The 25,609-nt window shown below is 51.5% G+C and overlaps 11 protein-coding genes and 1 non-coding gene across 12 annotated transcripts; 6 read left to right on the top strand and 6 right to left on the bottom strand.

Moving 5' to 3' along the window:
* Nucleotides 1–877: 877 nt before the first annotated feature.
* On the bottom strand, nucleotides 878–1,365 carry BU24DRAFT_458562 (Prefoldin; the record flags this gene model as incomplete). The annotated part of the gene is made up of 3 exons (XM_033531646.1): nucleotides 878–1,043; nucleotides 1,103–1,269; nucleotides 1,336–1,365. 3 exons carry the CDS (start codon nucleotides 1,363–1,365, stop codon nucleotides 878–880), a joined length of 363 nt encoding a protein of 120 aa, XP_033387167.1.
* A 546-nt stretch (nucleotides 1,366–1,911) lies between these two features.
* Nucleotides 1,912–3,315, top strand: BU24DRAFT_488894 (alkaline ceramidase-like protein; the record flags this gene model as incomplete). The annotated part of the gene is made up of 4 exons (XM_033533581.1): nucleotides 1,912–2,122; nucleotides 2,181–2,258; nucleotides 2,325–2,829; nucleotides 2,879–3,315. 4 exons carry the CDS (start codon nucleotides 1,912–1,914, stop codon nucleotides 3,075–3,077), a joined length of 993 nt encoding a protein of 330 aa, XP_033387166.1. The 3' UTR covers nucleotides 3,078–3,315.
* A 249-nt stretch (nucleotides 3,316–3,564) lies between these two features.
* On the top strand, nucleotides 3,565–5,646 carry BU24DRAFT_418381 (beta-tubulin). The gene is made up of 7 exons (XM_033526966.1): nucleotides 3,565–3,667; nucleotides 3,794–3,817; nucleotides 3,869–3,894; nucleotides 3,952–3,993; nucleotides 4,046–4,100; nucleotides 4,150–4,605; nucleotides 4,655–5,646. The coding sequence occupies exons 1-7, from the start codon at nucleotides 3,656–3,658 to the stop codon at nucleotides 5,381–5,383; spliced, it is 1,344 nt and encodes a 447-aa protein (XP_033387165.1). The 5' UTR covers nucleotides 3,565–3,655; the 3' UTR covers nucleotides 5,384–5,646.
* An 808-nt stretch (nucleotides 5,647–6,454) lies between these two features.
* On the bottom strand, nucleotides 6,455–7,629 carry BU24DRAFT_475859 (phosphatidylethanolamine N-methyltransferase; the record flags this gene model as incomplete). The annotated part of the gene is made up of 4 exons (XM_033532913.1): nucleotides 6,455–7,120; nucleotides 7,187–7,306; nucleotides 7,453–7,492; nucleotides 7,590–7,629. The coding sequence occupies 4 exons, from the start codon at nucleotides 7,627–7,629 to the stop codon at nucleotides 6,721–6,723; spliced, it is 600 nt and encodes a 199-aa protein (XP_033387164.1). The 3' UTR covers nucleotides 6,455–6,720.
* Nucleotides 7,630–8,338: 709 nt separating this feature from the next.
* Nucleotides 8,339–9,933, bottom strand: BU24DRAFT_405574 (uncharacterized protein; the record flags this gene model as incomplete). Its single annotated transcript, XM_033525707.1, has 2 exons — nucleotides 8,339–8,419; nucleotides 8,479–9,933. The coding sequence occupies 2 exons, from the start codon at nucleotides 9,931–9,933 to the stop codon at nucleotides 8,339–8,341; spliced, it is 1,536 nt and encodes a 511-aa protein (XP_033387163.1).
* A 2,437-nt stretch (nucleotides 9,934–12,370) lies between these two features.
* Nucleotides 12,371–13,216, bottom strand: BU24DRAFT_418378 (uncharacterized protein). Its single transcript, XM_033526965.1, has one exon. The coding sequence runs from the start codon at nucleotides 12,942–12,944 to the stop codon at nucleotides 12,714–12,716; it is 231 nt and encodes a 76-aa protein (XP_033387162.1). The 5' UTR covers nucleotides 12,945–13,216; the 3' UTR covers nucleotides 12,371–12,713.
* A 200-nt stretch (nucleotides 13,217–13,416) lies between these two features.
* Nucleotides 13,417–17,043, bottom strand: BU24DRAFT_439254 (protein kinase-like protein Scy1). The gene is made up of 3 exons (XM_033530294.1): nucleotides 16,065–17,043; nucleotides 14,774–15,997; nucleotides 13,417–14,716 (listed from the first exon to the last, which is right to left on the bottom strand). Exons 1-3 carry the CDS (start codon nucleotides 16,668–16,670, stop codon nucleotides 13,556–13,558), a joined length of 2,991 nt encoding a protein of 996 aa, XP_033387161.1. The 5' UTR covers nucleotides 16,671–17,043; the 3' UTR covers nucleotides 13,417–13,555.
* A 534-nt stretch (nucleotides 17,044–17,577) lies between these two features.
* BU24DRAFT_418375 (branched-chain amino acid aminotransferase II) lies at nucleotides 17,578–19,491 on the top strand. Its single transcript, XM_033526964.1, has 3 exons — nucleotides 17,578–18,046; nucleotides 18,109–19,105; nucleotides 19,176–19,491. The coding sequence occupies exons 1-3, from the start codon at nucleotides 17,818–17,820 to the stop codon at nucleotides 19,189–19,191; spliced, it is 1,242 nt and encodes a 413-aa protein (XP_033387160.1). The 5' UTR covers nucleotides 17,578–17,817; the 3' UTR covers nucleotides 19,192–19,491.
* Nucleotides 19,492–19,742: 251 nt separating this feature from the next.
* BU24DRAFT_418374 (uncharacterized protein) lies at nucleotides 19,743–21,538 on the top strand. The gene is made up of 3 exons (XM_033526963.1): nucleotides 19,743–20,514; nucleotides 20,578–20,898; nucleotides 20,953–21,538. The coding sequence occupies exons 1-3, from the start codon at nucleotides 19,933–19,935 to the stop codon at nucleotides 21,043–21,045; spliced, it is 996 nt and encodes a 331-aa protein (XP_033387159.1). The 5' UTR covers nucleotides 19,743–19,932; the 3' UTR covers nucleotides 21,046–21,538.
* On the bottom strand, nucleotides 21,319–22,484 carry BU24DRAFT_418373 (uncharacterized protein). The gene has a single exon (XM_033526962.1). It carries the CDS (start codon nucleotides 22,307–22,309, stop codon nucleotides 21,620–21,622), a length of 690 nt encoding a protein of 229 aa, XP_033387158.1. The 5' UTR covers nucleotides 22,310–22,484; the 3' UTR covers nucleotides 21,319–21,619.
* Nucleotides 22,485–22,620: 136 nt separating this feature from the next.
* BU24DRAFT_385519 (NAD(P)-binding protein) lies at nucleotides 22,621–24,243 on the top strand. Its single transcript, XM_033524882.1, has 2 exons — nucleotides 22,621–22,846; nucleotides 22,905–24,243. The coding sequence occupies exons 1-2, from the start codon at nucleotides 22,670–22,672 to the stop codon at nucleotides 23,988–23,990; spliced, it is 1,263 nt and encodes a 420-aa protein (XP_033387157.1). The 5' UTR covers nucleotides 22,621–22,669; the 3' UTR covers nucleotides 23,991–24,243.
* Nucleotides 24,244–24,938: 695 nt separating this feature from the next.
* On the top strand, nucleotides 24,939–25,073 carry BU24DRAFT_t20. The gene has a single exon. It is a non-coding gene; the product is annotated as a tRNA-Ala (tRNA).
* The last annotated feature ends 536 nt before the right edge of the window (nucleotides 25,074–25,609 follow it).

Raw genomic sequence — 25,609 nt, 5'->3', positions numbered from 1 at the left:
CTGCCATTCTCGGTATAGACGCTGGGCCAGATCAGCTTGAGCTGGTTAAGGCGCGCAAGACCAAACACAAACCTCTTAGGTGCACGCATATTGCGATGGATTGTGGTTGCTAATGGAACATGTCGCTGGTAGCTTGAGTGGGGAACCTGTTGAAGGTTGGCCATTGTTTACTTTGAATTAGTCGCTCGGTTGTGTTTTTGCTCGCGCCCAAGGTGGTTTCGACTCTATTTCAGGCTACCAGCGCCTGTTGAAACCGTGTGCACATGTAGCAGATACATCAATGACCATGGAGAGTTTCCTTCCCTTCTCTACTTTTCTCCAAGTATCCGTGACCTTCAACTTCAGACTAAGGCTGCTGCATAAGCGACTTCGGCGGGCGGCCGGTAATGTACTTGGCCATCTCTCCTTGTTGTCGATCGGCGAGGCTTTGGTCACCGTAAAGGACTCTAGCGCGTCAGCCGCACGCACTTCCTTTGTGGCGAATATGAGAGAGCGTTGTGTGTAGATGAGTAGATGTAATTGCAATGTAGGGCGTTCAGCGACTATTTATGCTTCTTGATCATTGAGAATGTTGCCATATCCGTTCAATTTTAACGAAGGAAACCCCTTGGAGTAGAAAGAACGGACGTGAAGCATCTCACTATTTGAGATACACAACCCTTGCATCTATGTATTTAATCTTGTGGTATTGCATAGTAACCCGAGCATTCATTCGGTGTCATGATGTTCGTAATGGTCGTAAGTCCACTCGTAGAGGCGCCAGGCGGACTAATCAATGCATTTCAAGAAGTTCGCTGGATTTCTTCAACTGTCCATGCAGCCACTATTGTCGAATCGGCGCATGGTTGAGCTGCTGTTGCTGTTGTGCTCTTTGCGATCATCGTCCTCCTGATCGGAGGACTTGCTCTAGACTGTTTTTGCTATTCTCAAAGGTCTTCTCTAGATAATCTTCCTTCTTGTCGAGATTTGTCATTTCAGCTTTGAGCGCCTCGCCTTCAGCCGTAAGCCTCTTCTGCACGTCTGGAATTGGTGTGCAGACAAACCTGACCGTGATGTCAGTGATGTCTTCTAGAATCTTCATGCATATTAGATCCGTTCTTACATTTTGCCTACGCCTTCATAGACCTTCGTCTCTGATGGCAGGGATTCCAGTTCATTTGAAGTCAATTGTAGCACTCTGCTTTCGCGAGTCTTGACTGCCTTTTGTTGCTTCACAATGAGGAGCTGCTGCTCTGCGAAAGCCTTTTTTTGTCCAATTTCTTGCAGAAGCTAAGGATGCAAAATCGTTAGACATGGGCCATGCATGAGGCAACGAATACTAGTCCTCAATCATACCTTCTGCAGTGCCTCATTAGGGATAGACATGGTGAATGAGGTTGTGGTGTTGGGTATGGAAACTTTGATAGTTAATCCTCGCAGGCACCTAGTTAATTACTGAGGGGGAAACAACAACTAGAGCGAGGCTTGGCAGGGAGCAAATCAGTCTAATCCTGTTTAGGTCTACAAACCGATAAGATAAGCAGAAACGGGAACGACGGCGTGGACGGGTAGGTGAGGGACCGTAGAGGAAACCAAACCAGTCACGCCAGTCCAATGATTGGAGATCTGTCGGTTCAGGGAAGCAATGACGGAGGTGCTTATTTTTTTGGCATCTAGGAACGCCAGTAGTCTCCATGTTGACTGTTGATTTCTCAGTATCCACTCTTCCCCAATTCACACAGCTGCCTTCCACCGAGGCAGATCTCCTTCTAACTGTTCTTGTACCATGAATAATATGACAAACGTCTTTCGTTAACAAGCTATATCCGCTGTCACCCGTCCGATCAACCCGGTCTTACAGGTTTTCACTACTTCGAATTCTTCATCGTTATTTTGAACAGTCTTTCCAAAGCTATCGTCGAAATTCAAAAGATGGCTACCGCTGTCGCTTCATGGATTCCCTCCATTCCGTACCCACCTTCACAAGATGGACGCTGGTCACCAGTCACGTCGACCCTCAACTGGTGCGAGGAGGACTATTACATGACTGTGTACTCGGCAGAAATTGTCAATACACTGACGAACCTTCTCTTCATGTACCTTGCTGGGAAAGGTATACACAACTGCTTGACGAACGGCCATGGTACGCAACGTGATCCAAATCCTCAGAGTAATAGACTAATACAACCGCCAACTCTAAGACACGGTCTTCACGGTTGCTTTCATTGGCTATCTTATCGTTGGAACAGGCAGCTTCCTTTTTCATGCAACCCTCAAATGTAGGTGCAAGACCATTATAGAGTCCAGATGTGAAATCGTAGGAGCTCGCTAACAGATCCATCCAGACCCCATGCAGCTTGTTGACGAACTATCTATGATATACACGACCTGTCTTATGTTCTACGCCACTTTCTCCTACGGGAAGTCGAAGCTTTACTCAATAACCCTCGGGGTTGCGCTTGTCGTGATGGCTCTGTCTATTACGCTTTACTATCACTACCTCCAAGACCCAACCTTCCATCAAACCGCCTACGCTGTCCTCACTGCTATTGTGTTGTTCCGCGCAATATATGTAATGGAGGTCAATATCCGACCTGCCTTTCGGACAAAGGAGCGTGAAGATGCCAACCCGCGTTCTGGTGTGCTAGGAGAAGCTGCGCAGAATCGAGAGGATGCGAGGGACCGTGAGATACTACGGCAAATGTGGGTCTTGATCGCATGGGGCCTAAGCATCTTTCTGGGAGGGTTTGCATTCTGGCAATTGGACAACGCATTCTGCTTCACACTCAGGAGTTGGAGGAGGCAATTGGGAATGCCATGGGGATTCTTGTTGGAGGGACATGGCTGGTGGTAGGTGGATCCCGTCTGTTGCCGGATCTCATACTCACGCAATCAACAGGCATCTCATGACGGGGATTGGAGCCTACTTTTACATAGTGTGGGGTATTTGGCTCCGACACTGTCTGAACTACAAGCAGGATGACTATGAATTGGTCTGGCCACGCATCACCGTGATGCCTTTGGTGGTCAAGAAAGCGAAAACGCAGGCAAATGGGGGTCGTTCCAATGACAAGATGAAAGCAAAGAAAACTTCCTGAGGGATATTGCCCGTTACTTTTAGCGCCCGAGCATCCGAAATGGAAGTTTGGCTCAAGGGTCATGTAGTGCTTATTGCCGTTCTTTGCAATATGAATGCCTGACATTCTTTGTATCAGTAGCATAGACAAAATCGAACACCCCTCTTAAGAGAAAAACATATTGGTTGATGTGCTGCAAACCTGAAGAGAGAATTTGTTGTTAGCTTTGGTGGCGGTGGAATAGTATGTTTCCATTGTCGTAGGATGTTGAATCATTTTTACGATTTGTTGTTGATGGGGGAACTGTAGTTAGTGAATGTTTACTGTGTACAGTGCATTGTGTACAAATGGTGTACTAGTTATGTTCTGTGTACAAACACTTTTCACTGGTGCCTGTCGCCGCAAGTCGCGTATCAGGATGGGCCTAGCGCTTGGGCCCGTGCCCGCCGCCAACAGACACAAACAGTTGCTCTCCACCCGCAGACCGCTCCTTCGCCCTTCCACTCCACTCTATATCAACCACTCCAACAGACTGTTCTTTCAGTCCTACATATCCTCAACTTTCGTAGCCTCTCTACGTTCTTGTTACTTCAGTCATCATGCGTGAGATTGTACGTATTGCCTCTCCTCAGCAATTTTCTCAGGGCGCGTCCCCTGTGCCCCGCGTTTAGTTTCAGGGACCCAGGGACAACAACACTTTGAGGAGAACATCAGCTAACAAACTATCCGCGTAACAGGTTCACCTCCAGACCGGACAATGCGTAAGTTCATCTTCCAAAGAGCTTCTGAAGATCAATTCTAACGATTAACAGGGTAACCAAATCGGTGCTGCCTTCTGGTGCGTTACTTTTCGCCAGCTTTATTGACAAAGGGGTTTCCTCTAACGTGCCACTAGGCAAACCATCTCTGGAGAGCACGGCTTGGACGGCTCTGGTGTGTAAGTAGATACACGATGACATGCGTTGAAGAGCCCGACTGACAGAAATCAGCTACAATGGTACCTCCGACCTCCAGCTCGAGCGTATGAACGTCTACTTCAACGAGGTATGTCAATCCGCCACCCCCTACCTACGAAAATGGCTAACATCAATAGGCCTCTGGCAACAAGTACGTTCCCCGTGCCGTCCTCGTCGATTTGGAGCCCGGAACCATGGACGCCGTCCGTGCTGGACCTTTCGGACAGCTCTTCCGCCCTGACAACTTCGTCTTTGGCCAGTCTGGTGCTGGTAACAACTGGGCTAAGGGACATTACACTGAGGGTGCCGAGCTCGTCGATCAGGTCCTCGACGTTGTCCGTCGTGAGGCCGAGGGCTGCGACTGCCTCCAGGGTTTCCAGATCACCCACTCCCTCGGTGGTGGAACTGGTGCCGGTATGGGTACGCTCTTGATCTCCAAGATCCGTGAGGAGTTCCCCGACCGCATGATGGCCACTTTCTCCGTTGTTCCTTCCCCCAAGGTCTCGGACACCGTCGTTGAGCCCTACAACGCCACTCTCTCCGTCCATCAGCTCGTTGAGAACTCTGATGAGACCTTCTGCATTGACAACGAGGTACGTCCGAGCGTGGAAAATAGTCCCGAATGACGCTAACCCTGTCCAGGCTCTCTACGACATCTGCATGAGGACTCTCAAGCTCAGCAACCCCTCCTATGGCGACTTGAACCACCTCGTCTCCGCCGTCATGTCTGGCGTCTCCACCTCTCTCCGTTTCCCTGGTCAGCTCAACTCTGATCTTCGCAAGCTCGCTGTCAACATGGTGCCCTTCCCTCGTCTCCATTTCTTCATGGTCGGTTTCGCTCCTCTGACCAGCCGTGGTGCCCACTCCTTCCGCGCCGTCAGCGTCCCCGAGTTGACCCAGCAGATGTTCGACCCCAAGAACATGATGGCTGCTTCTGACTTCCGTAACGGACGTTACCTCACCTGCTCTGCCATCTTCCGTGGTAAGGTCTCCATGAAGGAGGTCGAGGACCAGATGCGCAACGTCCAGAACAAGAACTCCTCCTACTTCGTTGAGTGGATCCCCAACAACGTCCAGACCGCCCTCTGCTCCATCCCCCCTCGCGGTCTCAAGATGTCCTCCACCTTCGTCGGAAACTCTACCTCCATCCAGGAGCTCTTCAAGCGTGTCGGTGACCAGTTCTCTGCTATGTTCAGGCGCAAGGCTTTCTTGCATTGGTACACTGGTGAGGGTATGGACGAGATGGAGTTCACTGAGGCTGAGAGCAACATGAACGATTTGGTCTCCGAGTACCAGCAGTACCAGGAGGCTTCCGTCTCCGAGGGTGAGGAGGAGTACGATGAGGAGGCTCCTCTTGAGGATGAGCAGTAGATCATTACCTGATCGCATGATACCATACCCAAGTTGTCTTTTGGCGCGGCAGAAAATTAGCGACAGGTGCTTGTGGTTATTAAGAAAATCAACTTCGCTTTAGGCTATCTTGGTTGTATCAGAATTGAGGAATGAGTACGTGTGACGGGTGCGTGTCCCCACTGTGCGCTCGACCTGAACACATTCTGCGATGGGATACGTCAAGTCTTGTCTGGAGTGTAGATTCGAACCTTTGATAATAATAAGACCTTCTAATTCTTTCATCATGTTGCATATGGTCATCGTCGTCGTGCCGTGCAGATTTCGTTTCCCGTGAGTCGGTCTCTCGAGCCACTATTCCTTGAAGCTGTTCCTTCGTCACCATCATGAAAGTAGTATACATCTATATGGATACTCACCACCAAATTTCCGACTGTCCAAGCATCGTAACGTAACGTGAGGTGATCCAACTAATGTCATGCAAACTGACCACCGTGCCTCCGTGCACACGGTAGCTATATTTTCTCGATCTTACTGACTAGAACAGACAAGGAAGAAACGCACGATGGAAAAAGCTTCGCTACAGACAAACTGTATGGCCACACAACTTTCACATACAAATTTCACGTACAACACGCACACGCACACGCAAGACGCTACAGTCAAGAGGAGGGAAAGGTGTTGATTTGAAGTGTAGATATTTTATTCGACTTGAATTTGTGTGTTATTTTGTGTGGATAAATAAATGGGACTATATATGTTGAGATATACATTGAATGGCAAATGGGGGATATGGGGTTTCTACTACTACTTTTTCTTAGGGGGAAGGGTTATGGTTCGAGGTGTGGTTTTGTTGTTGCGTTTGGGATTATTTCGGAGAGTTTTGAGGGGTTTGGGTGTTGTTGTTGCTTGTTGTTGTTGAGAACGTGAGTTGAATGGAGTTGTATTGATTTGGTTTGTGTATGTGTGTATGTGTCGCTTCTGGGATCTTCTTTTGTCGGTGAGGTGGAGATGGTAATATGCGGTGGTTGCGTATGGGAAGTTGTTGCGTAGGGTGGATTGGTTGGTGAAAGTTGCGTATGTGTGGTGCGTATGGGTTTAATGATACTCGTGCTCGATTTCAATGTTTGTCGCGGTCGGCCTCTTGGTGTTGCTTAGGATTTCTTCTTGTTTGATATGTGCACGTTTGGCTATCTCCACTGCACAGGGAGCCTAATTCCTTTGAAATCAAGAAAGGAAATACGTGTCCTCGTTAAACGTCAATGACAATGCCAATGCCTGTGAGAGAACACAAGTATGAAATGGGAAACCAAGCAAGGACTCTACGCAGGCACACGCAGCCCCGCTCACTCGCCCATCTACAACCCCTTCTTTCCCCCCCTCCTCTCCTCATCCCTCTTCTTATAAATCATGCCCGTGAACGGATCCTCGTACGTCCTCGCGACCGCATACGCGACCGCCACGAGAACCGTGAGCACCAGCCCCGCGGGCTTCCCCCTCCAGATGGCCGTGGCGAGGAAGCTGAGGGTCGAGCCGTGGTACATGGGGGCGTCGGAGACGGAGAAGGGGAACGAGGTGACGGGCGCGTCCATCAGGATGCCGAAGTAGTCGCCGAGGTAGGTGCCCGTGACGCCGAGGGCGTACATGGAGGTTAGGACGAGGATGTTTCCGGTCGCGAAGAGTGGGATGGCTGAGAGGTGGACGAGGGGTTGGGTTAGAGCTGGGTGCGTGGGTTGCGCGTCCAGGGCTTTGTGGTAGCTGGTGAGGGGGAAGAGGGTGTTAGCTTGGGGATGTGATATGGGAATGGGGGAGTGGTGAGCGTACATGTAGTCTCTGATGATGCCCAGCGAGAAGATGGTGACGGCGAGGCCATAGCATCCGAGCTTCGAGTTGCCCCCGAATAGCTTCGTGATCACTTTGTTATGGTATTCTGTCACCACGCCCCTTCATTAGCATCTCTCTTTCTTCTCTTCTATCACCACAAAGTCTCTCCGCTCGTTTCGTATCAGAAATTCGTACCTTGACGTGCAGCGATGCTATAATAGCTCGTTAGCTTTCGAATGCTGTCTACATCGTGAGAGGCAACTTACTTCCAGAACGTGGGATTAAACGCAATCGAGCCGGCCGCAACTATACGTCGTCGTTAACAATCAATGACCTGCGCTCTGCTGCCTCCCCACATGCTGCTGCGTGGGAGGGAGCTTGGGACCGACAAGGGTAAACATACTCCAGAAGCTCGGCTGGCTGAAATCAACAAAGGAAGTCATGATGTGCTGAAATAGTCGAATTTACAAAAGCTGGCAAGCTATGCGTTTCTAATAGCTCGAAGTGCAAGGCAGACCGAGAAAGGGCTGGTGAAGAGAGAGCTCGAGGTAGGTTTGTAAGACGTGACGTGGGGAAAGGTAGGTGAGGTGTTTCCTTTGTGGTTGGTTTTGCTCGGGAGTTGTGCCGCCGACAGGGGTTACTGTGGTGGGGAACTCATGTGTCAATAAGGGTAAACGTCATTCCTTTCACATGACGAGGGTGCCGCCCTTGATTGGAAGAAGGGAGGTTAGGTTGTGAACGTGAGGGGAACGTCTTGTCATGCATGCGCTTTTTGTTGCTTTTTAGTTGTCACTCGATTAATCAATACCTTATAATATTTTTTTCGGTTGTTGCACGAGATGAGATCTTTCAATCACGACGTACAGAAAGAGAAAGGAACTAGTTTGAAATTTCATGATCATGAAGACCGAGCTTCTGAAGGGTGTTTCGTTTCCTCTATATTACAAAAATAATTAAACTAGGGTGGATGTTAGGTTTTTCCACTCCTTATGTACGTTTTCCTGTCTTATCTATCGTCTGCCGCTTGTCTACCACGCCTATTGACTGATCAATCTAAGAGTGCATGCACGCACTGCTTGCCATCTTGGGGATTCAATCTGAACGCTAGAACGCGAGCACGAGAATGATAGACGCGTATGCAACGACTGTCGTTTACAAGCCATTGTCGTCGCACGAGAAGGGACCTCCGAAGTTGGCCGCCGCGTAGCCGTCGACGATTGATTGCACAGCAGCCTGTAATCATATATTAGCATTCACGAACAAGACTTTCCGGGATCAAGCGGGATACTTACGTATGTTCCAGGGCCAAGGAAGAAGAGACCGACGATGATGAGCGCAATGTTGACGATGAAGCCGACCCAGCCCCTCCACCCGCGGACCTTCCAGAAGCGCGGGCCGTAGTCGGCCTGCCGCATGCGGAGGTAGCTCACGCCCCAGAAGATGAAGCCGAAGAAGGAGTCGAAGAGGCCGCTCATCAGGGAGAGCAGGTCGGAGAAGAAGGGGATCACCTCGGCGATGATGAACGCGAGGACCCAGAGGGCGGCCAGGATTCCGGCCCACGCGGCCCAGCCGACGACGGTGTGGCTGCCCATGTGGCGGGTTCCCGTGAACAGGCGGAAGAAGATGAAGCGCGCGGACACGGAGGCGTAGAGCACGCCGAGGAAGATGATGGTCGGGATCATGAAGGAGAAGGCGACTTTTCGGTAGACTTCGTTGCCGATGGAGCCGAAGGCTGGCGCGGTCATGTATTCGTTGCCGGTGTAGGCGTACACGATGGCGCCGACTAAGCTGAAGACGACGATCTCGCAGATGGTGACGGCCCAGAGCGCCTTGGGGAAGTCGCGGGGCTCCTTCATCTCCGCGATGAAACTGGGGAGCGTGATCTGGCCGATGAAGGTGTAGGAGATGTTCATGAAGGCGTTCACGCCGGCGTAGAACTTCGTGCCTGCGAGAGGGATGGCCAACACCGTAGGCTCGCCGAGCTCGGGGTAACCCTTGGGATGCGGCTCGATGGCGGAGAAGATGGTCGCCAACAAGACGGAAATGAAGGTGAATAGAGCCGAAGCGGTGGCAGCCTTGGACAATGTCGAGAAGGTTCTCGGCAAAGAAGCAACAAACGAGATCACGGCCACGATGATGGAGAAGCCGATGGTGCACATGGAGTGGCCGGTCATGGTGTTGAGGTACTTTGCGCCGACGAGGCAGTGAAGTCCCATGATGAAGGTGTTGTTTAGGATGAACATGACGGCCGTGAACCAGAAAGCCGCCTTGTTGTTCCAGAAGATCATCTGGCCCAGATCGCAGACGTCTCGAATTTCCGGGTGGCGGAGACAGAACTCCCAGAGGATCAGGGACGTGTACAGGACCATACCAGCGACCACCACAGTCAAAATCAAACCAGGGACGAGACCGAGGACGGAGTAAGACCAAGGGAACGACATGATGGCCAGGCAGATATACTCGGAGAAGAGAAGGGCGGCAGTCTTGGGCCAGCTGCAAGTGCGGTATTGGATGGCATTGTCGGCCTCCATGGCGATCTGCCTTCCAACGGTGAATTCATCGCTGCTGTCGTCCTGGACAATGTTCATGTCACGACGGTTGGGGCCATCAATGCGTCGCATGGGACGGCCGCCAGGGCCGTAGATGACATTGGCAGTGTTCTCCGGGTCATAGAGCTCGGGGTGCTTCTTGTCTGCGGAACTTGTCGAGCCGGCCTTGTCGACCTTTGATTCGTTGCCTATCGCCATTTTAAGGAGCGGATGCTTCTTTTAAAGGGAGTGTATTGGGATTGACGTCGTGTTGTTACTTCTGGCACCATTAACCACCGTAGTTGACTACCGTGATACCTGGAACAGGATTGTTGAAAAATGATATCCTCTGCTACGCAATATCGACTATTACAGAAGCAGGCTGAGAGTATTACCCTTTGCGCAGGTAGGCAAGAGGTAAGAAACTCGAAAGGAATAGTGGAAGGATGTGATCAAAAGGAAGGGTTGAGGAACCAGAAAACGTGGGCACGGGTAGTACTTAAACGGCCCAGTAGAGGGTGAAGGAAGAGGCAAATGGACAGGGAAGGGAACGCACGAGTAAGTAGCAAGGTGAATAGATGGTAGCCAAGCAGTATCTAGTACTCGTAGTATAGATAGCAGTAGTACGGAGTAGAGGGAGTACGAGAAAAGTAGGGAATACTCGTACAAGAACCTATTAGTGAATAGCGGTACTCGTGGGTTTACGAGTTAGGGCAAGGCAGAGTAATACTCGTGCAATGTGACGGGGGGACGGACCCAAAGCACAGACCCTGATGAGTGGATGGGATTGATGGTGATGCAGCGAAACAGCGAAACAGGAAGATGGGAATGGGGGTGGGATGGTAACTGGTGTGTGCTTGTGGAACGGTGGAGGCGGAAAAGGTGGGACGAGGTGTATGCCTATGTACGATAAAAGTGGGAAGGACAGAACGGTGAGAGGCCGAGAGGAATTGGAAATTGGGCGGGAAAAGGCTATCTAGGATCCTTGGTTGTATTATTGAAGCTTGCAAACGGCTTGTTACGACTTGGGATTTTACCATCCATGACCATGATTGACCACCCACTAGTTACAAAGGAAACAGAACCATCACGGCCTGGTCCGGGCAAAGAACCTTGTCCGCAACGAGCCCAAGTTCTCTTACTAGGAGTGCGCCGACCGACGGAAGATACAAACAAACAAGTTAGTACATAGAATGGACATGTCAGAGAGGCGAAAAACAGAATGAAAAGTAATTGCAGAGTCTGCTTGCTTCCCTCTAAACTCCTAGGGTTGTTTTGGAGGCTGTCTGATGTTTGTCCATGTCGATGTTGATCGGACACCCCGAGGGAGATCTCCAAGGACCGATCTGATGCGGAGTGTGCAGCCGGTCTGACATGCCACCAATTGTGAATGGTCATGAGCGTGTGAGGTTACGTTACGGCTTGCATAACGCATACAGAGGATGAAGAATAATACGCGGAGGATTATGTGCCAAGAAGTAGTAATAGAATCTACCATTTCTGCAAGGCCGCCGGATCGGACGGTGCATCATTTCATGGCTGCATGGCATCAAGGAAGATTCAAAAGTACGATGTGATGAGGCATGTGAACGTTAGTGACCTCGTACGGCACTCAGATAGCGGAAGAGTGGGACTGGGGGAGGTTTGGAGACGAGGAAAGACGAAGCACGGGATGCGGGATACGAGAACGAGGGTGAGCCAGTCTTGCTCGTCCTCGGTTCCCTCATGGCGGTTCCGCACGAAGAGGAAGGGGGCGAGATTCTCTAGAGGGTGTATGTGTGACGTGATGGACGGGGGATGGTTGGCTGAGTGTTCGTATGGTTACACGCAGCGTGGAGGGCGCAGAGTTGCATGGACGGGAAGTTTAGGTAGAGGAGAGAGAGAGAGAGAGAGAGGAGAGGGTGTGTGGGGGGCAATCCCGTACAGGGCAGAAGGTGTTAAGGCAAGGGGGGTGGATGGGATAGGACTGGGAATAAGATCAAGATCGCCACCCATTTATCAGGCCGGCCGTGAGTTATGCTATGTATGCTGTTGGTGATGATGCAGTCAGATGGGAGAGGGAGAAGCGAATAGCTGGAAGATTGACCGAGTCGATGGGAGACACGATTGCGCCATGTGGGAAAGAGATCTATAGAGATGGAGGGAGAGGGGTGCCGAAACAATGGACATGATTGATGATGATGATGATGATGATTGCGTTGCGTTGGAGTTGAAAAAAGAAGAGAAGCGGCAACGAAGCAATCGCCTAGAGGAAGCTAAGAAGAATCTAAGAACGTCTAAGACGGCCAAGCTTGTGTTGAGTTATTGCTTACTTGACTATGAGGTACCTACAACCTCTAGCAAGTACCTAGCAAAGTAATGTACCACAACCATCCAAGTCGCACATTTGTTAGAACACACTTTGAGTACTATTATTTTGTATGTAGGGTATCTCATAGATGAAGAAATTAAGACTACACAGCAAACATATCCCTGCTACGATTGCCTACACACGAGAGATAGATACCTCGTCCTTGTACCTCCCCGTAGTGAAGACACCCAATTACCGCAAGGAGTAAAGTCCCCGGCCGCCACAACCTCTTGGCGCCACCATCAGCCACCCAATCGCGCAATTGCTCTCTCCCATGATGCAATCATTCAAGCCTTTCCTGCCTTTCCACTCAAGACAACCTTAATCCTACTAACCTTGTCCACGCGTAACCGTCTGTACAAACAAAACTCAAATTAAATTCAAATCCTTCACATTCCGCAACTCCCACGTAACAAAGAAGGGTTTGTACGCATTTAATCATCCATTACCTAACCGATCGATTCGAGTTAGTGGGGGGGGAGGGGAGGGAACTTGGGAAGGCCCAGATGTCGAACGAAAACGGTTCCAAAGAGCTCTCTGCCACGGCGGGTTCTGCGGCAGTCTAACCTGTTGTCACCGTCCGAACGGATGGAATGGGATGGGATGGAAGTGCATTGAGGGATATGATCAATCATTTTGCGTCCATTATTCAACATCTAACCATAGTGACCTGAGCTGAGCTGAACTGAGCCAGAACGACAAACAACCTAGGTACCCTCTCAAGGTAGCTACTCGTATCAAGTCCACACAAGAGCATCCGTAGACCACATAACATCCACACATAATAAACACCATCTCCAAACATCACCCAATATCGCGCGGAGATATCCTCGCCCTCCCATCGCCGCCAAGCAGTGACATCTCCAGTGGACCCATCCATCCATCGCTACAGTTCACCATCCTTGCGGCGCATCCGATTAATTTCTCAATTTTTCCTTCTGGAATTCCCATAAAATGCCTTAGCTACATTAGCTACATAATGAAAATTGTCCGACTCGCAAAACGACATCGAGCCCTGGGATGTCGCAATCGGCGGCCCGGGCTCGAAGGGTCGATGTTCGTGCCTGAAAAGTGGATTCTCTCGACGATCAGGGTAGCACGGTGGTAACGTCGTAGTAAAGTAGACTAGATGGGACAGAGCGAAGGAAGGAGGCTTAAAATGAAAAAGCGAAAAAGTGTTAAATATGTAATGGATTGTAAATGATGATTGATGTGATTGATGTGAACTGCAATTCTGGCTGGTATCATATCATGCTCGTACCACTCAGCTACCTAGGTAACTGACTATTGAATTCGCATGCTATGTATGGAAAGAAAACACAAAATGTCGCTGGAACGTGCAGGGGGGTGTCCAAAGGTTTTTGGACAACGTCAAAAGACTGTCGTCGTTTTCTATGTTCCGTACGGTTGGGATAGTGCAACTACACACACATTGCCTGCTTGCCAACTTGCCTCGTCTCAACTCAACTCAACTCAACCCGATAGTCCACGTTATATCAGACTACCCCCATCGTTAGCACCCCAACCCGTCTGGTTTTGATTCTGATTCTGAGTCTGCTTCTGGCTCGTTGCCATCCGGGACGCCATGCTATTCATGCTCATCCCACCTCCCGGGGCAGGTGCACCGCCGAACCTCGACGCTTGACCTGGCGGTGGCGCGATGCTGAACGTACCCCCTCCGCTCGGAGGCGGCGGTATGCCAAACGAGCCAGCCGGTTTGCTAGGCGGCGGCGCGATTCTGAACGATGAGTAAGGGTTCGTCTGGCTCTGCTGCTGCTGTGGTGCCATTGAGAAGTTGGAGAGCCCGGGCGTCGTCGAGGTTGCAGATGCGATTCCACCACCACCCCATTGATTCGACGTCGTGCTTGATGCTTTGCTCCAGTCCAACCCGGAGCTCTGGGTTGAGATGGGCGGGGGAGACATCATGGTGTTCATGCTTGCGCCGGGCCTGCTCTGCTGCTGCTGTTGAGAGAAGGTCGGGCTGCCGATTCCCGGGTTGCTGGGCGCGAGCGCGGGGAAGGACGTGTTGAGGCTGTTGAGCGTGTTGTCCGGTGTGATCGTCCTGCCTACGCCTTGGTGCTGCGGCGCGGAGAGGTTGTGCTGCTGTGCGGGCGGCGACATGGGCGGCGGCGGCGTGGACCAGGAAAACGTAGCTGCCGGAGAAGCATTGTTGGATGCTCGCCCGCGATTGTTCGCGACTGATCGCGAGGGGAGGATGGTGGATGAGGAGGCGGACGAGGGCGCGTTGGCCCACGCATCGCCGCCGAGCATGTCGTTTCCTCCGCCTGCTGCTCCGCTCGCGCCAGCAGCGCTCCCGCCGCGCACGAGAGCCTCGAAGTCGCCGTCTCCTGAGCCGTTCGTCGTGTCGAAGCCGTTGCTGGTGGTTGCGGGGGCGCCGCCGAAGCTCATGAATTCGTTGCGCGTGGTTGCGGTGCTGGTGCCGTTGCTGGCGCCGAGTTCTTGCAGCTTGCGGGTCTGTTCGTTTTCGACGCGCGTCGACATGGATTTGATGGTCGTCATGTAGGCTTGGAATTGGGGGAGGTTGAGGAGCGGGCCTAGGCTGAATTGCCAGAGAATGGGGAGGACATCCATGGCGAGGAAGTCGGAGTCGACTTGGGGGCCGATGGTTTTGAAGACCTCGAGGGCGGCCATCTGGGTGATGTTGGTTAGCTAGAGAAGGGTATGGTGTTTAGATGTGGGGAAACGTACCATGACTGCTGGCTCCTTGGTCTTGATGCCCCTGAGGAGCGGGACGACCTTGTCCTGGATGGTGTATTTGTCTAGGATTGATACATTGGAGGTTTTGGGCTTCTGGACTTCGACCACGCCAGTCAATCCGTCTCCTTCGAATCCATCCGATTCTTCACTTCCCCCACCGCAAAGCGTCTTGAAAGCCTCCAGTCCGCGGATCTTGATACCCATGCTGCTCGTCTTAGCGAAGACGTTCGCAATGATGGGGAACAGCTCGTTCTTGATCGTCGAGAAGTCCAGAATGGGAACCACGACAGGCAGCGTTCGGAGCGCCGCGTCCACCATAGAGTGGGTGGGAGATTCCAGTGCGTAGTTGATGATCGGTAATATGTCGTCCTTGAACTCCTTCCCGCCGCTGCTTTCGGCCGCGACGTTAATGTTCTCCAGCACGACCATCAGTCCGGCTTCCTTTAAGCTGTCTCGCTCGGCCGGGGCGCCTTTTGCGGGCGGTGGACTGCTCAAGAACACTTCTCGGAGCTTGGGTATCACTCTCTCTGTGAAAGCCCGCTTCGATGCAGGTAATGTAGTGACGATCTTGAATATGTTTTGTAGGACGAGAGCCAGTAGTTCCCGATCTTTCGTCTCCTCTAGGAGCGCAGGGAGAACCTTCTTCTCTAGGACAGACTTGGGGAATTGATTCAATATCCTTGGAAGCCCCCTCATGAACTGTGACTTCTCGTGGGGTGTCTTCGCGGGAAGGGAGTCGAGGAAGCGGATGGTAGAAACCAGTATGTTATCAAAGTATTGCGCCTGCTGGAATTCCCGTGCGTCTAAGCGCTGTGCTGGCCGCCTTGTGATCAAACGATCGAGAACACCGTTGACCACATCTCTCGGTAGTGGTTGTGAAGACATGAAGTTGTTGCTCTTGTTGGGGACCGACGACGACGATGAGAAGGCGCGTTTGTATGCCGATTGGCTTCCGTTGAATTCGAGAGGACTTCGGTGGGGTGAGTTGTATAATGCGATGATCAACATGCCCAGTGAGAACATGTCAGCGGCGGACGTGACATTGCCATCGAGGACAAAGTCTGGGGATGTGTAGTCGACATTGAGCTGGACGTGTCGAGGAAGTCGGGCATCATAATTCAACACCTCGGACAGCGATATGGGCGTTACTGATGTCGGTTTGGTGGAATTCTCGGGCGGGGTGCAGAATGCGAGACCAGAGATCTTCCAGTCGGACTATTCACATTGGATCAGTGCCATTCATTTCAGAGAAGAAAGACGAGTTGTGTGGTGTATTGCCTACTTTAGCATTGATAAAGATGGCCTCGGGCGTCAGATTCGCATGGACGAGTCCCGCACTCTCGTGGAGGAATTCCAACCCCTTCGCAATCTGCAGCAGCCCCTTCTGTATCTCTAGCTCGTCAATCTCTAACTCCCGCCGCCTCTTCTGCCCATCCGACTCCTCAACCACGTAGCGGCTTCGGCGCCCTCCCACGCCGCCAGCCCTCTCCTGCTCATCCTTCTCCTGCAGCAGGCCAGCCAGCGACGCAGTGACAGGTTCCGTAGCGAACATCAGCCCCCCGCCACGCGTCTCTTCCACGGGCTCCGCGAGCTCCAGCACGCTCGGGTGCCGCAGCCTCGCAAGCGAACTGGCCTCCTTCTTCAGCCTCTCCACAACCTCCTCGTGTGCCCTCTTCAGCGCCGAAGCGCCAGACCTTCCGCCCAGACTCCCGCCCCCAGGAGGCTCCAGCGACTTCTTCTCGAACACGAAGACGGACGCCGCCTTGCCTGTGGACTTCTTCTTTGCATCGTAGATCTTCCAGGGCCCGGAGAAGGATGTGGGTTGTGGGCTCAGCGAGTAGTTGGACGAGATGTTCGAGGTGAACGACTTCAGCGCATTGGAAAACATGGCGTCGTCGAGAAAGGGGAGGAGATGGAGGTAAAGGTGGAAGACGACCGCCCGCGCGGCGATTCTATCGATCGGCGGATATTTTGTTGTTAGGTGGCATGGACTGGCGGTTTCTCGAGGTAGGGGAATCTGACGGAAGGGAGAGAGAGCGCGTGTGAGACACCTCCTCTTCCTTTTGCTATCTTTCTTTATTCCAAGTCGGAAAAGGGATGGCGAATGTCTGAGACCTAGAGGTAGGTGGGACGTAGGTTTAACGTTGTTGTTGTTATTGTTACAATAAGTCGCCCTTTGATAAGGGTGTCGCAACGCTCGTTTGAAGATTCGTTGGAACGGCGCTCCAATAGAAATGTAGGATGGGGTTGTTGTAGGAGAGGGACGCTTGGCAGGGTACATTACGTTCGTCACTCGTGTTGGCTTCCATGTGAGAGCTATTCCCGCATGAGCAATAGATTATCAACCACAATTCAAATTCTGACTATATAAAAAAGGCACTGATATAGCCATGTCGAACGGTTACAAGCGACCAAGATTCAATGTATCTCATCTAGCTTGAGGCGTGTTTGTTGCATACATCGAATTAGAAGTAGAAGTTAGGTATTACTGCGCGGGTGCACTACTTCGAACTTGCTCGTAGGGCTGAAGAGAATATGAGTTTCAATAATTATAGCTACACCGCAAGTGTCAATTGAACATTTGTGCACACGTTTCATAGTTACTTTAGCCCTGCATCGGCCTTAGCCTCTTTATCCGTTTGGAGAGGCATGTCCATTGTGAGTTATCCGGGGATCTTCTGCAGACCTCCGATTAGCGGACCGAGCAGTCGCTACAAGAAACGTCACAGCATGCATTCATGGGGTTTAGCCAGGGTCTTGAGCTCCTAATTATACGCAGCGGGCAATTGGGGATCGTCAGACTCATCGTACAGAAGCAATTCAGCCCGGCCTATCCGCTTGTTGCTATTGTGAGCCGATACTATCCCGTGGGGGAGTCACAAAAGCCCGGGAGCACAAAGCGCCGATATCTCGGTCAGCTTCGGGGTCGTAAATATTTGGTCTGCCATAATTACCTACCACACATCTCTCACAAGTGCTACTTCAATCACGTTTCTTCCCTCAATTTCGGGATACCTCCACCACACACATTCGCTATGCTTCAACAACGGTCAGCGCGACTTCTGTCGCAATTCTCTTCTGCTCCATCCCGCGTCTTCACACCTGCTTATTTGCGATGTCGGCGGGCATACAGCATCCACGCTGATGCCTCTGTGGGCACCAAAATCCAGGACATTGACCCATCAAAGCTCTCCATCACCAAGACGACAACACCGAAGGACTTACTGCCTCCTGAGGAATTAGTATTCGGACGCAATTTCACAGGTGCGTGCGAGATTGGGGGAAGGCTCGCATGCAGGAGGACATGAATTGACTTTTTCTCCCAGATCATATGTTATCGCTTGAATGGACTGCTTCCCAAGGATGGCTACCAGCGCGCATAACACCCTACCAGAACCTCTCCCTCGACCCAGCTACCTGCGTCTTCCACTATGCTTTCGAATGCTTCGAGGGTATGAAGGCGTACAAGGACAAGAATGGAAACATCAGACTGTTCCGACCTGACAAGAACATGGCGCGTTTGAACAAGTCGTCCGCACGTATCGCTCTCCCTACCTTCGACCCAGACGCAATGATCGATCTCATCGGCCAATTCGTGAAGTTGGATTCGAGGTTCATTCCTGATGCCCGCGGATACTCTCTCTACCTACGCCCCACAATGATTGGCACCCAGCGCACATTGGGAGTTGGTCCTCCCGCTTCAGCACTCCTCTACGTGATCGCCTCGCCTGTCGGCCCCTACTACCCTACCGGCTTCAAGGCCGTCTCATTGGAGGCTACGGACTACGCCGTGCGAGCATGGCCCGGCGGTGTCGGAGACAAGAAGTTGGGTGCCAACTACGCACCTTGCATCCTGCCCCAGATGCAAGCTGCCAGCCGTGGATTCCACCAGAACCTGTGGCTATTCGGCGAGGAGGAGTACGTCACTGAAGTTGGCACCATGAACCTCTTCGCAGCCATCAAGAACAAGGAGACTGGCCAGAAGGAGCTGTTGACCGCCCCTCTCGACGGTACCATCCTCGAGGGTGTCACTCGCGATTCCGTCATCGGCCTTGCCAAGGAGCGACTCGAGCCTCAGGGCTGGAAGGTGACCGAGAGGAAGTTCACAATGAAGGAGCTTGCGGATGCGGCTGATGAGGGCCGTATGTTGGAGGTCTTTGGAGCCGGCACCGCCGCCATCGTCAGCCCTGTCCGAAAGATTAGCTGGAAGGGACGGTTGGTGGAGTGCGGATTGGAGGATAATGTCGAGGCTGGGCCAATTGCTCTGCAGATGAAGGAATGGATGGAGGCCATCCAGTATGGTGATGAGGATCATCCATGGAGGTAAGTTCTCAAGAAGAAACAGCCCATTGGTTAATTTTTCGATCACTTTTGCTAACTTATTGGGCAACAGTTACAAGCTCGCCTAAATCACTAGAGCGCAAGGGAGGTTTCCCTATCTCGATATATGATTCTAAATCGACTTCTTCAAAGAGTACGCAAAAGAGTTTGCTCGCATATCTTCTATACATCTATCTATTTGTACATAGCGATGAGCTGGAAGAGGGGCGTTGGGGTTAATTTCAGCCCAGGACTATAATGTCCTCTGCCACCTTGGGATGATTTTCCCTTTTCAATTTGCAATTGACACAAGAAACAAAAGACAGCAAAATTCATCGAAATTTCTACCCGATTCAACCGATGGGGACAGATAATATTTTTCATCTAGGATTATTCGTGTTACTGCACTCGTATGATGTGTCCACCCTCTTCCGTACAGATAGACATAGTATTATGTGACGTCGACGTCTGGATGCGGCAAGGGCGCTCACGGGAACGCGCCTTGCGTTGCTCTAAGGATAGCTCTAGCCTCTAGTGGCTCTCAAGCAGCTAAAGAGTCACGCTTGCCTGTTTATGTTTGCTTGCTTGGCATCAAGTGGGAGCTTCCCCCGGGCCCAGCCATCCAACTTCCACTCTTGCTTGCCCTTTGCCTGTTCCTGTCACATCCCACCCAAACCCACCAACCCACCGACACCGTCCCGACCACTCAACCTCCATCGCAATCAATTACGCGACCCGCGAAGCTCCAACAGTCAGGTCTCACTTCCATACGACACTAACCCGCCCGCCATCGCATCGCGGCATTGAGAGCGACCTGCGACTCTCACACAATGCTCGTTCGCGGTGCGCTGTGCCGCTTGGCAGGCGACCTTCCCAAAACATCCACACACGACCTGTCCCACCTCGCTCGCGCCTTTCAGAACAGCTTCGCCCGTCGCAATGCCCTCTCGGTTCCCGTCATACATGCCATCTCCCGCGCATATCGCCGCACCTATGCCACCACAGCTGAGGCGACCACGCCAACCCCCACCGTGAAGAAGGCGGTCAAGAAGGCTGCTGCTGCTAAGAAGCCCGCCGCGAAGAAGACTACAGCAAAGAAGACTACCGCGAAGAAGACTCCTGCGAAGAAGAAGACCGCAAGCAAGAAGGCAGCTCCCAAGAAGAAGAAGGCCAAGAAAACTGCTGCGAAGAAGAAGCCTGCCGCAAAGAAGAGGGCCAAGAAGGTTCTCACGCCGGAAGAGAAGGAGAAGCAGCACATCCGTGAGCTGAAGAAGCAGGCATTGCGTGTGCCTTTCAGTACGAGAAAGGTCAGCGGCAGACTAGTATATACAGCAGAGGTAGCGAAGGGAGGAAAGGTTTCCCTAAAGGAAGCCGCAGAACAATACAACAACATTACACCGGCGGAGAAGGAAGTAAGTGACGAGCAGTGTGAAATCTATCACGGAGGCTGTATTGGCACTAACACACTGCCCCAGCATTATAACCACCTCGCCAACCAGCAAACGGAAACCAACAGGGCAGAGTACCGCAAATGGGTACACTCTCATTCGCCCAACGATATCCGCCTCGCCAACAACGCCCGACTGGCATTGCAGAAAAAGCTAGCCGGTAAAGTGAAAAGCCTCAGCCCGTTTGCGAAGATAGAGGATGATCGGGCTCCTAAACGCTCCGCGCACCCATTCTTGCGCTTTATGCAGGAGCGCCAGGCTAGTGGAGACTTCAAGGACATCAAATTCACAGATGCCTCGACTCTGATATCCAAGGAGTGGGCAGCCTTGAGCGCAAGTGAGAAGAAGGTATTCATCCACATCTCAAGGCTTACATCCAAAATTGTGCTAATACCGCTGCAGCCATATGAAGACCAATCTGCCGAAGCCTCAGCAAGATATGCACGCGAATACGAGCAAGTCTATGGTATCAAGAGCAAGTCAGCATCGGCATAGCTTCCTTGCGCCCTAGATCATCAAACACTTTCTTCGACTATTTCCTTGTGTTATAGGGGTGTGAATTGAACGGCGCATGTACTTCTCTCGATTGGTATAGCCCGATCCGGCCTGGCAGGTTTTCCTTAGGTACTCGATCTGAAATGATGTATGCGCTCTATCCCACACGGGAGGTCACCAGGAGTCTTGTTAGAAGATTGGGAGAGTTCTTCCATGTGGTGAATGCGTTGTAAACTCCCCTCCCAGCGCCGCCCTGCAACAAAGTTTTGGTTATGAATTATTACAATTCCATTGGGTTTTCTTGTTGTGAGGCAATGCTAATATGCCACTATTGCCTACGGTGTACTTGCACCCGCTTTCCTTCCGCGGCTATACGAAAAAGAGGATTATCCTTAAACAGGCCATGTCGTCGTTAAACTAGCCTCATGCTAAGCATGGGCTTTGGGGTATCGTCGTACAAAATCCAGAACATGCTCGCGGGGAAATCCCGCACACGAGCCACTTACGCCAAAAATAAAACCAGAGACAGAAATGCTCATCGACGAGCTGCTGAGCGACCTGAGGTATAGACTCTTCAACCACCCAACTCGTTCAGGTACTTCTCGACCTTGTCGTCCCCATAGAATAGCTTTCGCAGTTGCTCGTCCTTCTTCTTTTCCTTCTCGTACTGCTTCTTTGCTTTGCCCGCGTCGAGCTTGTTCGGTTTCTTCTCCTCGACCTTTTCCTCAACGTCCTTCACGCCGATGCCATGCTGGTTGAGTTTAGCCTTCGGGATTATGGGAAACAAAATACCGTCTCTCGCAGCGCCCAATCCCTTCCGCTCATCGATATCGAAACCATACTTCTCGAGGTATTTCAACCCCATTCTATTGCGGTCCATAGCGGACGGCGTGTGTCGCACCGGTAGGCTGTACTGGTGCGCGAACGAAATGTGGTGCGCGCTCGGAGTCGCCTCCGTAATTGGCGACTTGCAGACGTCGCAGATTGGGAATTTCTTCTCCTCTTCGGCCGTCGGCTTGGGGGTGTTTTTTAAGACGATGGCGAGGTAGCGCTCTGCGAATGTCAGCTCCGGGGGCTCGTCGGAGGCTTGCGCTTCGATGGTGGTGGTGGGGGCGTCCGCGGAGGGTTCAGGGGTCGCGGGCACGAACGTGATGGGCCGCTTGTACAGGCCTGAGCCGTATGCGGGCAGCGAAGTGAAAGGGACCTCGTGGAGGTCGTCGTCGTTGTAGACGCGGGGGAGGGAGGGCAACCGCGGGGGTGCCATGGTGAGAGAGGGTTGTGTGTATGGAGTGACGATTAACACCTCTTGGGTGTTTTTTTCGAGGGGCTACGAACACCGTCAGTATCTTCCTTCAAATGCGGCCGGAAGAACGTGGTTGGAGTTTTGGGTGTGTGTGTTGTGTTGTGTGAGTGCGAGGGTAGGGTGAGTTTTAGTTCCCCCAGGCACCGAAAAAGTAGTTGTCGCGAAATCACATGCGAGTGACGTTGCGCGCGGGCGCTAGTTGCCTGGCTTGGCGGACCCTAAGGAAATCATTCCGAGTTCGTGTCTCGAATGTGTTGTGATTGATTACCTATTTTGGCCGGACGAATCCCCTCCCCTCCCCCGTTACGAACCGGCACCACAATGCCCCTCAACATCCTCGCCCAGATATCGGCGGATGGACTGTCTTCCATACCATTTGGACATACGCTGGTGAAGGTTGTGCCGCTGCTTGTGTTGCTGTACCTGCTGAAATGGTACTTCAATGGCGCTGTCAACACTTCCGAGCGCAATATGCACTCGAAGGTCATCATGATCACAGTAAGTCCACAAGAGTCCGATATTTTCCAATCGAATGTCGTATCTAACATACGACCAGGGAGGAACATCAGGCATAGGCGCTGAAGTCGCAAAGGGCCTCGCATCGCGAGGAGCCCAACTCGTCCTCCTCACCCAGCAACCGCTCTCCGACCCCTTCCTCGTTGACTACATCATGGACCTCCGAACACAGTCCAACAACGAACTCATCACCGCCGAGCACGTCGATCTCACCTCCCTCCACAGCATCCGAACCTTCGCCACGAAATGGGTCGACAACGCCCCGCCCCGCCGCCTCGACATGATAATCCTGTGCGCGAACACGCGGACGCCTGCGGGCGGGAAAGCATCCACGACGGTCGACGGCCTCGAGACCACCTGGGGACTCAACTACATGGCGAACTTTCACCTCCTCAGCATCCTGAGTCCCGCGCTAAGAGTCCAGCCCCCGGACCGGGACGTCCGCATCATTATAGGGGCGTGCAGTTCGTACATGGGCGGCCAGCTCCCGGACTTCGGCATCGACGCTTCGGGTGGGAAGTCGAAGTCGCAGGCTAAGAAAGACGGGGGAAAGTCCGGGGCGCAGTCCATTGCTTTCACGCCAGCTGGTGTTTATGCGACCTCGAAGCTTGCGCTTATGACGTTCGCGGTCGCGTTCCAGAAACACCTGTCGTCGTATGCTAGACCGGACAAGAAGCCGATGAATGCGCGGGTTATCATCGTTGATCCGGGGTGGACTCGCACGCCGGGGATGCGGAGGTATCTTACTTTCGGGAGCCTGTGGGGCCTTGCGGTTTACCTGTTTATGTGGCCCGTGTGGTGGCTCGTTCTCAAGAGCAGTGACTCTGGTGCTCAGACGTTCCTATATGCGGCGATGGAAGCTCGGTTTGGTAGAGGCGACGGCGGGGTGTTCCTCAAGGAGTGTAGTGAATTTAAGTTCATGAGGCCGGAAATCGAGGACGAGGTGATACAGAAGAAGCTTTGGGAGGTGTCTGATACGACGATCCAGGCTTTAGAAAAGGAGGGCGCCATGCGTAGGGCCAGTGAGAAGAAGGCGGAGGAGAAATTGGAGAAGAAAGAGAGTGCAGCGGCGAGTAAGGACAGTGGTGCGAATGGGAGCACGAAGCAGAGGAAAGGCCGGTCATGAATGAATAATTAGCATTTCTATTTAAAAAGATCGAGCATAGGGGCAGAAGAATGAAGTATTGAGACCTCGTTGCAAAAAATAATAGAACCATATCCAAGCTGCAGGCCAGCTATCAGCCTTCAACGCACATAGAAAAGATATAGATATATCACAGCCGGTAATTGATCGGTGGCCACCAAAATCTTGGAAAAATATAGTTAATCCTACAAAAATATAAATCTGTATAAAACGGCTACCATAATTATACAATTGCATAATTATATAATTTTCATAGAGTATTGTAGTCAACTAAGTCTTCTAAATGCCTGCACGCCTTCGATGGTGTAAACGGTGGACAGACAAAAACCCAAAGAAAAGAACCCAACCAACGCAAAATGACTACAACATTCTCAAACTGCATAATCACACATTTTCGCACATATTATTGTAGCCAGCTAAATACCCCAATTGCTCGCATGCCCTCAATCGCAGGAAACACATACTGTGTAGATATACATAGCGTCTAACCTTAGTGGGGCGGACTTAGGCGAAAAACCAAGTCCAGCCTTTTTCGCCTTTTTCCACCCCCACACTCAAAATCAATTGGACAAATTGTGCCAGTACTCGAACAGAGTGTAGGATGTCGAACTGGTCCCCTATTTGCTTGAATTCCCTGCCTACAATTGTGCGTTTGTGGGCATATATCAGGCAGTGGGCTGAGGATTGTCAACTGGCTATAACATACTCCTGAGCAGCCAATTCAAATAGCAAAGATATATAAAGCTAGCAGACACTCTATACCGTATTAAAGACTAGATCCCCCGTTCCCTGAAGCCTTCTGAGCATGCGTGTGGATACCCACGCCCAAAATCCTCCACCACAAACCCCCCCGGCCAACCTCCATCTTTCCGCACATAAAAACCCTCAAATTGATCCGACGAGAGTCAATTCAAGCAGTAAAATGCGCCAGGGCGTGTAGCTCAGTGGTAGAGCGCCCGCTTTGCAAGATTAACTTCTACTTCTTCTTCTACAACTGTGGGAGTGGATGGGAGTTTATATCATCTCATATGCGGGAGGTCTAGGGTTCGATCCCCTACCCGTCCAATTGGAATATCCGTTCTTTTTTGCACCGGAATCTCTTTTTTGATAGAGTTTGCTTGTTGTGTGGGTGGGCGTGGAAGACGGGAGGGACTATGTGGGTCGGTGGCTGGTTTTTTGGGCAGGGAGCCACCACTTTTCCTCAGTGGCCGACTATAAGAATAAATCTTGCAAAACACACAGGGTCAGGGGCATTTTAGGATTTAGGAAAGGGCTAGAAGGGTTAGGGGTTAGGAGTAGGGCGGAATCTATTTGAATCGCATAGAAAAGGACTTTGGTTTGTATGATGGTTATTAGGGGGCGCCATACCTATGCGTATATATTCATTCTACTTAAGGCACACAACTGTTTAAATAAAGGCTACAACAATACTCTATACTAAATATTCAACTCTGTAGTTGTATAGATTTATTAAGATTTTAAGAATAAAGTAAGTATATCTTTTTATATTTTTAATTGCGAGATCTAGGTAGGGCGTCGGACCAATTCCTTAACTGTCGAGGGCATGCGACTTTTGGAAGACCAAGTTAGCTACAACAAGC

This window comes from Aaosphaeria arxii (genome assembly GCF_010015735.1).
Source record: "Aaosphaeria arxii CBS 175.79 unplaced genomic scaffold BU24scaffold_2, whole genome shotgun sequence".
In the NCBI taxonomy this organism is placed as follows: domain Eukaryota; kingdom Fungi; phylum Ascomycota; class Dothideomycetes; order Pleosporales; genus Aaosphaeria; species Aaosphaeria arxii.
Note: the sequence above shows the minus strand (reverse complement) of the source record. Positions and strands in the feature narration are given on the sequence as shown.

What these genes read in the sequence shown, in the direction of transcription:
- BU24DRAFT_418375 (XM_033526964.1), top strand. Translation starts at nt 17,818, where the DNA reads ATGCTTCAACAACGGTCAGCGCGACTTCTGTCGCAATTCTCTTCTGCT. An exon ending in ATTCGGACGCAATTTCACAG is followed by an intron (nt 18,047 to 18,108) that starts GTGCGTGCGAGA and finishes TTTTTCTCCCAG; the next exon opens with ATCATATGTTATCGCTTGAA.
- BU24DRAFT_418373 (XM_033526962.1), bottom strand. Translation starts at nt 22,309, where the DNA reads ATGGCACCCCCGCGGTTGCCCTCCCTCCCCCGCGTCTACAACGACGAC.
- BU24DRAFT_385519 (XM_033524882.1), top strand. Translation starts at nt 22,670, where the DNA reads ATGCCCCTCAACATCCTCGCCCAGATATCGGCGGATGGACTGTCTTCC. An exon ending in CGAAGGTCATCATGATCACA is followed by an intron (nt 22,847 to 22,904) that starts GTAAGTCCACAA and finishes ACATACGACCAG; the next exon opens with GGAGGAACATCAGGCATAGG.
- BU24DRAFT_418381 (XM_033526966.1), top strand. An exon ending in GGCTTGGACGGCTCTGGTGT is followed by an intron (nt 3,994 to 4,045) that starts GTAAGTAGATAC and finishes GACAGAAATCAG; the next exon opens with CTACAATGGTACCTCCGACC. An exon ending in TGAACGTCTACTTCAACGAG is followed by an intron (nt 4,101 to 4,149) that starts GTATGTCAATCC and finishes TAACATCAATAG; the next exon opens with GCCTCTGGCAACAAGTACGT.
- BU24DRAFT_439254 (XM_033530294.1), bottom strand. Translation starts at nt 16,670, where the DNA reads ATGTTTTCCAATGCGCTGAAGTCGTTCACCTCGAACATCTCGTCCAAC. An exon ending in CCATCTTTATCAATGCTAAA is followed by an intron (nt 15,998 to 16,064) that starts GTAGGCAATACA and finishes CAATGTGAATAG; the next exon opens with TCCGACTGGAAGATCTCTGG. An exon ending in CCAAGGAGCCAGCAGTCATG is followed by an intron (nt 14,717 to 14,773) that starts GTACGTTTCCCC and finishes AACATCACCCAG; the next exon opens with ATGGCCGCCCTCGAGGTCTT.
- BU24DRAFT_418378 (XM_033526965.1), bottom strand. Translation starts at nt 12,944, where the DNA reads ATGGATGGGTCCACTGGAGATGTCACTGCTTGGCGGCGATGGGAGGGC.
- BU24DRAFT_418374 (XM_033526963.1), top strand. Translation starts at nt 19,933, where the DNA reads ATGCTCGTTCGCGGTGCGCTGTGCCGCTTGGCAGGCGACCTTCCCAAA. An exon ending in TTACACCGGCGGAGAAGGAA is followed by an intron (nt 20,515 to 20,577) that starts GTAAGTGACGAG and finishes ACACTGCCCCAG; the next exon opens with CATTATAACCACCTCGCCAA. An exon ending in TGAGCGCAAGTGAGAAGAAG is followed by an intron (nt 20,899 to 20,952) that starts GTATTCATCCAC and finishes ATACCGCTGCAG; the next exon opens with CCATATGAAGACCAATCTGC.